The sequence below is a fragment of the Tyto alba genome, unplaced genomic scaffold, assembly GCF_018691265.1.
Source record: "Tyto alba isolate M040663 unplaced genomic scaffold, T.alba_DEE_v4.0 Super-Scaffold_23, whole genome shotgun sequence".
Lineage (NCBI taxonomy): Eukaryota > Metazoa > Chordata > Aves > Strigiformes > Tytonidae > Tyto > Tyto alba.
In genome coordinates this window covers 29,278,368-29,289,413 of record NW_024881297.1, presented here as the reverse complement: position 1 = coordinate 29,289,413, position 11,046 = coordinate 29,278,368, and the positions used below count along the sequence as shown (strand labels likewise).

Sequence of the window (11,046 nt, the reverse complement as noted above, 5' to 3'; positions counted from 1 at the left end):
GGGCAGGTCCCTTACCCGGGTAGCCGTTGCCGTCCAGGTCGGTGGCCCCGCGCAGGGCGGCTCCAAAGAAGTCGGGGTGCCGGCCGGGCGCCCAGTGCCCCCGCAGCACCTGGGCGGGGTGGGGGTGCAGCCCGGCCCCCCCCCCGCTGTAGATGTACACCAGCCCCTGCCGGCCCTCGGCGCCCAGGGGGGCCCCCACCGCCACGTCTGCACCACGTCACTCAGTGGGGGGCCGGGGGGGACGACACGGGGGGGGGGGGGTGGGCACCCCCTATACCCCGAGCCCCCTCCTGCACCCCCCCGCCCCCATGACACCCAACAGTACAGGGATACCCCCCCCCCTTCCACTCCCCCCCCCCTGCAACCCCATAACCCAGCCACCCCCTTGAGCCCCCCCCCCCGTGCCACCCTATAGCCTGGGCACCCCCCTGTGGCCCCTCTCCCCCCCACTCCCAAAGGGCACCCCCCCCCTCTCTTTGCACACACACCCCCCCCGCCAGGCACTCCCCTGTGCCCCCCCCTTCTACCCCCCCACCTTCACTCATGGGTACCCCCCGCACCTCTCTCTGCCCCCCCTCCCACCGCCCTGTGCCCCCCCCCGTGCCCCCCTTTACCCTGGACACCCCCTTCTACCCCCCCACCTTCGCTCTGGGCACCCCCCGCACCTCTCTCTGCCCCCCCCCCCCTTACCCTGGACACCCCCTTGTACCCCCCCTCCACAGCCCTGAGCATCCCCCCGCACCCCCCCACCTTCGCTCTGGGCACCCCCTGCACCCCTCTGTGTGTGTGTGTGTGTCCCCCCCCATTCTGGGCCCCCCCTACACCCCCTGTTTCCCCCCCCCCCCCGGGGCACCCACCGTTGAAGCCGTCCAGGTCAAGGTCTCCCAGGGGGGCGATGGCGCTGCCGAAACGCCCAAACTCCTGGGGCCCGGTGAGGGCCACGGCGGGGGTGGGTGCCATGGTGGGGGTGGGTGCCGTGGAGGGGGGGGTGGGTGCTAGGGGGGGGTCAGGCAGAGCCCCCCCCGGCAGCTGCAGGTACAGGTACACCCTGCCCACCTCCTGCACCCGCCCCTCCCCTGTCCGCGCCATGAAGAGGGGGGCCCCCACCAGCAGGTCAGCCAGCCTTGGGGGGGGGGGGGGGGGGGGGCGGGAAAAATGCCTGTCAGCCCCCCCCCCCCACCGCCTGCAGACCCCCAGGGGGGTGGGGGGGGCACCCATGCAGGGGGTTTGGGGTGGGGGGGGGCGGTACTCACCCATCGTTGTTCACGTCCGTGGCTGCCACGGCGTAGCCGAAATACGCTGCCATCTGATGGGGGGGGGGGGGGGAGTGGGGTGATGGGGGGGGGGCACCCCCACCCTGCCAGGGGAGCCCCCCCCTCCCCGCCTGGAGGGCCCCCCCCACCATACATGGGGGACCCCCAGCCCGTGTGGATGCTCCCAGTATACACGGGTGGCCCCCCCCCCCCCCAACATGCACAGGTACCCCCCCAACCTATATGGGTGCCCCCCCCCCCCCCCCCCTCCTTGCACAAGCACCTATGTGGGTGCCCCCCACCCTCTGTAGGACCCCCCCACACACACACTTCCAGCTCCCCTGGCACCCAGGCACCCCGTGGTGGCACCCAGGGACACTGTGGGGGCACCCCCTGGACCCCCCCCCCCCTCCCCAGGACCCCCTGGCCGCCCCCCCCCCCCCCCAGGGAACCCCCCCCCAACCCCACCTGCTCCCCTGAGAAGTTGTACAGGGACTTCATGTTGGTGCCATTGAGGATGGTGACCTGGGGACACAGGGGACGGGGGGGGGACACACACACTGTGGCAGCAGCCAGGGAACCCCGGCAGCTGCCCCCCCCCCCCCCCCCAAACTGGTGCCCCCCTGTCCCCCCCCGTGTCCCCTGTCCCCCCCCGTGTCCCCTGTCCCCCCAGCCTTACGTAGCCGTAGGTGAGATTGCCCTTGGGGACACCGGCCACAAAGTCTGCAAGGGACAAAGTGACCTTGTCAGGGGGGTGCCCTGGTTGGGGGGGGGGGGCTGTGACACCCCCATGTCACCCCCCCCCCCCGTCACCCTGGTGACACCCACCTTGCGTCGTGTCCCCGCTGAACTCGCCGACCGCCACCGAGTAGCCTGGGGGAGGGGGAGAAGTGTCACCTGCGTTGTCACCCGTGCCACTGATACCACCCTGACCCCCGTGTCCCAGTGGCCCCACGCCCGTGTCCCCACATCCCCAAGCCCCATGTCCCTGTCCCCCCTGTCCCCTCTGTCCGGTGTCCCCATGGCTCCCACGCCCTCCATGCCCCGTGTCCCTCTGCCCCTGTCCCCCAATGTCCCGATGCCCCCCCATGTCCCCATTTGTCCTGCCCCCCCATGTCCCCATGCCTTTGTTCCCTGTCCCCCCCCATGTCCCCACTCCCCCACGCCCGTGTCCCCCGTACTCCACGTCCCCACGTCCCTGTTCCGTGTCCTCATGTCCCCCGTGTCCCCATGCCTTGCCCTCATCCCCCCACATCCCATGTCCCTCCTGTGTCCCCCTGCCCCATGTCCCCATCTCCTCCCCATGTCCCCCAATGTCCCCATGGCCCCTGTCCACCCACACCCCTGTCCCCCCATGTCCCCACGCCCCATCTCCTGTGTCCCCACGGCCCCCCATGCCCCCATCATGTCCCCCATGCCCCTGTCCCCCCACCCCATCTCGTGTCCCCCTGTCCCTATGTCCCCATGCCCCCCATGTCCCCATGCCCCATCTCCTGTGTCCCCATGTCCCCCCATACCCTGACCATGTCTCCCATGCCCCTGTCCCCCCACATCCCCACGTCCCACCCACGTCCCCATGCCCCTGTCCCCCCCACATCCCTCTATGTCCCCCATGCCCCTGTCCCCCCCACATCCCCACGTCCCCCCCATGTCCCCCATGCCTCTCTCCCCCCCACATCCCCACATCCCCCCATGTCCCCATGCCCCTGTCCCCCCCACATCCCTCTGTCCCCCATGCCCCTCTCCCCCCCACATCCCCACATCCCACCCATGTCCCCCATGCCCCTGTCCCCCCCACATCCCCCCATGGCCCCCATGCCCCTGTCCCCCCACTCCATCCCTTGTGTCCCCCTGTCCCTATGTCCCCATGCCCCCTATGTCCCTACACCCCATCTCCTGTGTTCCCACGTCCCCCCAAGCCCCATGCCCCCATCATGTCCCCCATGCCCCCGTCCCCTCCACATCCCCACGTCCCCTCCATGTCCCCCATGCCCCCGTCCCCCCCACATCCCCACGTCCCCCCATGTCCCCCATGCCCCTGTCCCCCCACCCCATCCCTTGTGTCCCCCTGTCCCTATGTCCCCATGCCCCCTATGTCCCTACACCCCATCTCCTGTGTCCCCACGTCCCCCCAAGCCCCATCATGTCCCCCATGCCCCCGTCCCCCCCACATCCCCACGTCCCCCCCATGTCCCCCACGCCCCTGTCCCCCCCGTGTCCCCAGCAGACCCATGTAGCTGTCATCGTGGGTGGGGGCTGCCTGGCGGGTCTGGAGCTGCCCGGCCACCTCCTGGATGAAGTACTCGGGGTAGCTGGAGGCCGCGATCTGCTCCTGCGTCGCCGACATCACCTGCCCTGGGGGGCGCGGGCGGCCCCTCAGCACCCAGGGGTGCTGCCCGCGCCCCGGCCGGGCGGGCAGGGGCGGGCAGGGGCCAGGCGGGGGAGTTTAGGGACAATCGGGGGAGTTTAGGGACAATCGGGGGTGTCTACGGGCAGGCAGGGGAGTTTAGGGAGAGCTGGGGGAGTTTAGGGGTGTCTAGGGACAGGCAGGGGAGTTTAGGGACAATTGAGGGAGTTTAGGGACAGGCAGGGACAGGCAGGGGAGTTTAGGATCAGGCAGGGAAGTTTAGGGACAATTGGGGGTGTCTACAGGCAGGCAGGGACAGGCAGGGGAGTTTAGGGGTGTCTAGGGGAGGGCACGGGGAGTTTAGGGACTATTGGGGGAGTTTAGGGGCAGGCAGAGGAGTTTAGGGGTGTCTAGGGGCAGGCAGGGGAGTTTAGGGACAATTGAGGGAGTTTAGGGGTGTCTGGGGGCAAGCACGGGGAGTTTAGGGACAACTGGGGGAGTTTAGGGGCAGCCGGACACAGGCATGGGAGTTTAGGGACAGGCAGGGGCAGGCAGAGGAGTTTTAGGGACAATTGGGGAAGTTTAGGGCCATTTGGGGGTGTCTAGGGGCAGGCAGGGGAGTTTAGGGGTGTGTAGGGACAGTCGGGGGCAGGCAGGGGCTGGGGTCTCACCTTGCCAGAAGTAGCTGCCGGGCCCCCCCAGGAGCACCCGTCCCGTCTGCAGAGAGACCAGGGAGGGGGGGACACACACACACCACCCTCAGCCTGGGCCACCTGCCAGGGCCCCCCCACAGCCCCTATGTGCCCCCAGACCCCTATATACCCTTACACCCCCCCTGCGGCCCCCAATATAGCCCCCATACCCCCAATATAGCCCCCATACCGCATTACCCCCGCATACCTCTGCTCCCCAATCCTCGCCCCCCCTCCACGCCTAGGGGTCCTGGCCCCCCCATACTCATGACATCCCCCCCATGTCCCCAGGCCCCCCACCCCCCCCCCGTGCCCCCCACCTGGGTGAACTCGGCGCTGAAGCCCCCCTGGCAGTAGCCCTGCCCAGCCGCAGAGTTCAAGTCTGTGGGGAGAGAAGGGGGGCAGAGGTTTTGGGGGGGGGGGTTGGGGTGGGGGGGTTGAGGGGAGCCCATGGGTGCTGGTTGGGGTGTTATGGGGGGGTGTCACCCCCTTGGGTGCCGGGCTGGGCGTGCCTGGGGTCTCATGGGTGCTGGTTGGGGTGTTATGGGGGTGACACCCCAGAAATGCCAGGCAGGGGGATGTCTGGGGGGGGTGTCTGGGTGCTAGGGAGGATCGGGGGGGGGGGGGGGGGGGTGCGTCAACCTGGGGATGCTTGGAGTGTGTAGGGGGGTGATGCCCCCAGGGGTGCCAGGCAGGGTGTTTGGGGGGTGTCACCCATGGATACCAGGCGGGGGGGGGGGGGGGGGCGGGATGCCCAGTGGTGCCACCCATGGGTGCCAGGCTTGGGGGGGTGGGATGCAAAGGGGGGGGAGGTTTGGAGGGGGGGGGGGGGGTCCCACCTGAGCGGCACGGTGCATACTCCACGAACTTGGAGAAGTTGCCGATGGAGAGGAAGCAAGTGCCCACCGGCTCCCGGCCCCCTCCCTCCTCCTTGGGGGGGCTCCAGCTGTACAGTGGGGCGCAGGCCTGGAGCGGGGGGGGGGGGGAGGCAAAGGGGGGGGGGGGGGTGGAGGCCCATGGGTGGGGGGAAGGCACAGGGGGTCCACACAGAGACAGACCCCTGCTCCTTCCATGCCCCCCCGCTTCCCCCGTTGTGCCCCCCAGTGTGTTGTCCCCCCCCCGCTGTGTGTGTGTCCCCCCCCCCCGTACCAGGATGGAGGCATTGTGCGCCCGCACTGTGGCCCCGAACCACTGCAGGGACTTGAACTCGACGGGGTCGGGGGTCTCCGTGCTGTTGCCCCCAAAATCGTGGGTGCGGGTCCCTGGAGGTGGGGGGGGGGGGGGGGGCGGGGAGCAAGGGTCAGGCTGGCACCCGCTACCGCAGCACCCAGGGGACCCCCACCCCAGCACCCACTGCTCTTCCTTCTCTCCCCCCCCCCCCCCCCCCCCCCCCCCCGATTTATCATTAACCAGGTGGGACAAGAGCCTGGCTGCAGTGCCAAGGCCATGGGGAGGGGGGGGGACACATATGGCCGTGGGGGACAATGACGTAGGGCTGGGTGGGGGGGGGGGCTGGTGGAGGGGCCCATGGGTGCTGGGGGCCATGTCCCTGTCCCCACCCATGCCCATCACTGTCCCCCAAGCTGGGGGGGGGAGGCCTGTCCCCACCCCTGTCCTTGTCCAGGTCCCCCACCCGTGGCCCCATCGCTGGCTTCAAGCAGTGCCTGTCCCCATGCCGGGGGGGGGGGGGGGGGGGGCCTGTCCCCACCCCTGTCCTTGTCCCCCACCCATGTCCCCACCCCGTCCCCATCCCCAGGGGGCTCGTCCCCACCCGTGTCCCTGTCCCCTTACCGATGTGGTCGAAGTCAATGGGGGTGCAGTCGTCACCGGGGGGCCAAGGGCAGTGGTAGACGGCCCCCCCCTGGGTGACATTGGGCTGGCTCGTGTTGGCCTTGGGGGCACCCACCAGGATGCTGACGCTGGGTGGGTGAGTGGGGGGGGGGGGTGTCAGTGGGATGCTCAGGAAGGGGGGGCGGGTGAGGGGTGTGTGTGTCCGTGGGGACACGGTGGCCGTCACCCCCAGGGCACCCAGAGGACCCAGGAGCCCTGGCGTGGGGGTGTCCGGGGTGGGGGGGGGGGGGATGACACATCCAAACCCACTTCTGTCATTGTGTCCCCCCGCCCCGGGTCCCACGGGCCCCTCTGACTCAGCCCATGGGGCCGGGCCTGAGTGACCCCTTCCGGCTCCGTGGGAGAGGAAGCTCTGAAACCACCCACGGCCGTGGAGGGGGGGGGGGGCCACCCACCGTGGGGGGGGCGTCGGGAGACACCCAGGGCCCCCCATTCCCCAGGTCCTCAGCAGGGAACACAGACACGCGGGGGGTGCCCCCCCGTTTGTTGTTCCCCCCCCCTCCCCACGGGTGCGGGTCACGCGTGGGGAGGGGGGGCAGGGCAGGGCCGTGCCCGGACTCCTGGGTCCCCCCCCCCCCCGGAGCCCCCACCGCCCCTCGGGGGCAGCTCCCGGCTCCGGTTACAGGAAACGCTCCGGCCGGGGGCTACAGGGCCCCGGGACCCCCGGCGGGGGCCGGGGGGGACCTACCGGAGCCGGGACCGGGGCTCAGCCCCCGGCCGGTGCCCCCAGCCCCGACGGAGACGCCGGGGCTGGATCGATCCCGGTTCCTGTTTCCCACTCCCGGTTCCCGTTCTCCGCTCCCCGGGACCGCCCCGTTCCCCGTTCCCGTTCCCTTTTCCCGCCCCGGTGTCCCGTTCCCGTTCCCTTTTCCCGCCCCGGTGTCCCGTTCCCCAGTTCCCGCTCCCCGGTGCCCCGTTCCCCCGCCCCGTTCCCAGTTCCCGTTACCCGCCCCCGGTGTCCCGTTCCTCCCTGCCCCCGCCCCACTCCGGGGGCCGCTCCCCATCCCGCCGGGCCGGTCCCGGTCCCGGTCCCGGTCCCTCCCGCTCCCTCCCGCTCGGGCTCCGTCCCGCTCCCGGTGGCCGCTCCCGCTCCCCGCCCGGTGCCCAGTTCCCTTCCCGGTTCCCGGCGCGCCTCTCCCGGTGTCCGGACCCATCCCGTTGCCTCTCCCTCTCCCGCCCCACCCGTTCCCGGTGTCGGTGCCGTTCCCGGTATGCCGTTCCCGGTACCTGCGGGGCCGGGGCAGGTAAAAGTCCAACGCGAAACCGAAGAGGGACCCGGGGGCCCCGCGGAAGGCGACGGGCCTCGACGCCTCCAGGTTAAAGGCAGCGCCCGGTAACGGCGGCAGCAGCAGCAACGGCAGCAACAGCGGCAGCAGCGGCCGGGGCCGGGGGCGGCGCGGGGGGGCCGGGGCCATGGCGGAGCGGGGCTGGCCGGGCTCGGCGCTGCCTCCCGCTCCCGAGTCCCCTCGGAAAGTGCCCGGGGGGGGGGGCCCGGCCCGCCCCGCCCCGCCGTGACTCACCGGGGAGGAGCCAGAGCCCCCGTCGGGCACCGGCACCGGCACCGCACCGGGGGCCGGGGGAACCGGGACATCCCGGGGCGGGGAGCGGGACGTGAGGGGTGGGGGCACCCGAGGGGCAGCGGGGCACCCATCAAGGACTGAGGCACCCACCCCCCCACCCCCGGGTGCACCGGGGTACCCCGAAAGCAGCGGGCCGCCGGGATTGGGGACACCCGAGGGACAGCGGGGCGCTGGATACCGGGGGAGCGGATCACTCGAGGGGCAGCAGGACACCGGGAACGGGGACACTGGGGACTGGGATACCCAAAGGGGACTGGGACACCAGGAACGGGGGCACTGGGGGGGACCAGGACAGCAGGAATTGGGACACCCGAGGGGACCGGGACACTGGGAACGGTGTCCCCAGTGTCCCACTGGGGACCAAGACACTCGAAGGGGACTGGGACACCGGGACACTGCGGGGACACTCGGCAGGAATGGGACACTGTAGGGACACCAAGAGACCAGGGGAGATGGGGGCCCGGGTGGCAATGGGACACTGGTGGGGGGGCGAGGGGACACAGGGCACCAGCGAGGCGACTGGGACAGAGGGGGGTGAGCCCCCAGGTGACACGGTGGGCAGGACACTGGTGGGTACTGGGACAAGGGAGGGATGAGGGGACACTGGGGACACGGCGGGGGGCAGGACAGCAGGGCATGCTGGGGCACGGGACACTGGGGGTACTGGGACACTGAGGGGACACTGGGACATTGAGAGGACAAAGGGACACGGGGCACCGTGGGGGGAACCTGGTGGGACAGGCGCAAGGAGACGTGGGGGTACACGTGGGGACATGGGACACTGGGGGGCACAGGACACCAGCGGGACACTGGAGGGGGACACACACGGAGGACATTGGGGAGGAGCAGCAGGGACGGGACACGGGGGGACAGGAGTGGGACAGGGCGGGGGGGGGGGTGTCGTGGGGCTGGGGATGTCGTGGGGCTGGGGACAGCGGCGGGAGGAAGGGGACACGGGGGGGGGGGGGGGGGGGGGGGGCGGATCCGGCTGCCGCTTCCTGGAAGGAAACGGCGGAAACGGAGCCGGGGCTGGAGCCGTTCCCACGCGGCTGCGCGGGGGGGCCGGGACCCCCCACGGGGGGACACGGAGGGGGGACACACATACACCCCCTCCTCCACCTCCCCCCCCGCTCCTAGAGCCCCAAGACCCTGCCCTGGTGTGGGGGTCTGCGTGCGTGGGGCAGTGGTGCCGCTCCCACACCCCCCCCCCGCACTCCCCGCGACGCTTTTGCTGCCTCCACGCGAGCGTGGGGCCTCGCTCCACACGAGCGTGCAAACGGCGCACGCTCAGCAGCCTCCCCCACCCTCACCCCCCCACGCAAGTGTGCAAACGCTGCACGCCCACCCTCTCCTCCCCCCCCCCCCCCCCCCCCACTACCCGCGTGTGTGCAAAGCGCGGCTCGCCTCGCCACGTGCTCGTGCAAAAGGGGGGGTGGGGGGGGGGGGTGGGCTGTGGGGGTGGGTCACACGCACGACACGCACGACACCCCCACCCCAAAACCGGGCCCCCCGTGCGTGGGGGGTGGGCTGGGGGGCGTGCGCGGAGGGGGGGGCCGGGGGCCTCGCAGCCGTGGGGCCGGCCGCATTCCTGCGCCGCTGATGCAATGGCGGCCACAGCTGGGCCGGGGGCTGGGGGGGGGGCCCAAGAGGCCAGAGGGGTTCCCCCCCCCCCCCGTGTCCCCCTCACTCGTGTCCCCCTTTGTCTGTCCCCCTCCGTGTGTCCCGTCCCCCCCCCAGGCTCAGACGCCTGAATCCTCTGCTCAGCACCCCGCTGTGGGTGCTTCCCCCATCGCTGCCCCCACCCCATGGGGTGGGGGGGTGTGGGAGCTTGCACACGCGTGTGGGTGCAGGGGGGCGCGTGCCCCCCGTGGGCACGGTGCCCCCCCCCCCCGTGGGGACAATGGGGACGTTTCCGTGGCTGGGGGGGGAAGTGACGAGGGGGGGGTCGGTGAACAATGCGCTGGCGCCGGGGCCCTTCCTGCCCTCGCACGCCCGGCCCCACGCTGGCACCAGCCCTCGTGCACACGCGTGTGCCGTGACGCTGTCCCCTCGTGCGTGTCCGTGTCCTGACACTGTACCCTCGTGCACACGTATGTGCCCCAACACCATCCCCTCGTGGGCACCCATGTCCTGTGACATATCCCCTCGCGCACACGCGTGTCCTGACACCTTCCCCTTGTGCGCACACCCGTGTCCCACATCACCCCGCCCCTCATGCACACGCGTGTCCTGACACCGTCCCCTCACGTGCAACCGTGTCCTGTGACACGTCTCCTCGTGCACATGCACGTCCTGACATTGTCCCCTTGTGCGCACACATGTCCTGACACCATCCCCTGGTGCACACGTGTGCTGACACTGTCCCCTCCTGCACACGCGTGTATCCTGACACCATCCCCTCGTGCACACACGTGTGCTGACACTCCCCTCATGCACATGTGTGTGTCCTGGCACTGTCCCTGTGTGCACACGTGTGTCCTGACACCATGCCCTTGTGCACACACATGTGCTGACCCTGTCCCCTCATGCACACGTGTGTCCTGACACCTTCCCCTCGTGCACACGCGTGTCCTGACCCTATCCCCGTGTGCCCACTCACCCCAGGTCCCATCCCCACATCCCCGTGGCCCCAGGCTGCCCCCACTGTGCCTCAGTTTCCCTCCCTGGGAGTGCTGGGGGGGGGGAGCCTGATCCGGGCCCCCCCCCCCCCCCGTTCCCATGGGTGCTGCCCCCATGCCCTCCATCCCCACCACACCCCTGGGTGCTGCCCCCCCCCCAATTCTTACACCCATACCCAAGGGACACCCCACGGGGGTGTGTGTGGGCCCCCCCCCTCACTCCCTGCGTGGGGGGGGCTGGCACTGGGTGCTCCTGGCTAAGTATGGCCAGTGCCGGGGAGCGTCCCTGAGTCACTGGAGGGGGGGGGGGGGGGGGGGCCGGGAGGGCCCGGGCCTGACTCATCCTCCCCACCAGCCCCTATATAGCCTGGCCCGACAGCGGGGCCACGTCACCCCCAGCTCCCCCGCTTAGGGGGGGGGGGGGCCCCCCCGCTGGGACACCCCAGTGAATTAGGGAGGGGGGGGAATACACAATGACACTGAGGCACCCCGCTAGGTGGTTGGGGGGGGGTGGGGGGGCAGGCATCAGTGCTACTGGGGTGGCTGTGGAGGGGGGGGGGGGTGCCCGGCCTCAGTTTCCCCGGAATGGTGTGGGGGGGGGGGGGGGCCCCCCCCCCGGAGCTGGCGTGGGGCCTGGATGCGGCCCCGCGCCGGCCGCTTCCCAAAAAAGGCGCTGGCGGCTGCAGGCGTTGGGGAGCCGGGCAC

General features: G+C 71.2%; 1 protein-coding gene across 1 annotated transcript in view; it reads right to left on the bottom strand.

Moving 5' to 3' along the window:
* ITGA5 (integrin subunit alpha 5) overlaps positions 1 to 7,612 on the bottom strand; it is a 101,034-nt gene extending 93,422 nt beyond the window's left edge. Inside the window, exons 1-13 of the mRNA XM_042796888.1 lie at positions 7,371 to 7,612; positions 6,084 to 6,211; positions 5,442 to 5,554; positions 5,132 to 5,258; positions 4,613 to 4,674; positions 4,272 to 4,317; positions 3,483 to 3,608; positions 2,082 to 2,126; positions 1,933 to 1,976; positions 1,722 to 1,778; positions 1,254 to 1,306; positions 858 to 1,123; positions 16 to 207 (exon numbers count right to left, since the gene is read on the bottom strand). Of these exons, the coding sequence (XP_042652822.1) occupies positions 16 to 207; positions 858 to 1,123; positions 1,254 to 1,306; positions 1,722 to 1,778; positions 1,933 to 1,976; positions 2,082 to 2,126; positions 3,483 to 3,608; positions 4,272 to 4,317; positions 4,613 to 4,674; positions 5,132 to 5,258; positions 5,442 to 5,554; positions 6,084 to 6,211; positions 7,371 to 7,558 (1,447 nt within the window). The 5' untranslated portion in view covers positions 7,559 to 7,612. The remainder of the gene's footprint in view (positions 1 to 15; positions 208 to 857; positions 1,124 to 1,253; positions 1,307 to 1,721; positions 1,779 to 1,932; positions 1,977 to 2,081; positions 2,127 to 3,482; positions 3,609 to 4,271; positions 4,318 to 4,612; positions 4,675 to 5,131; positions 5,259 to 5,441; positions 5,555 to 6,083; positions 6,212 to 7,370) is intronic.
* Positions 7,613 to 11,046: the final 3,434 nt, after the last annotated feature.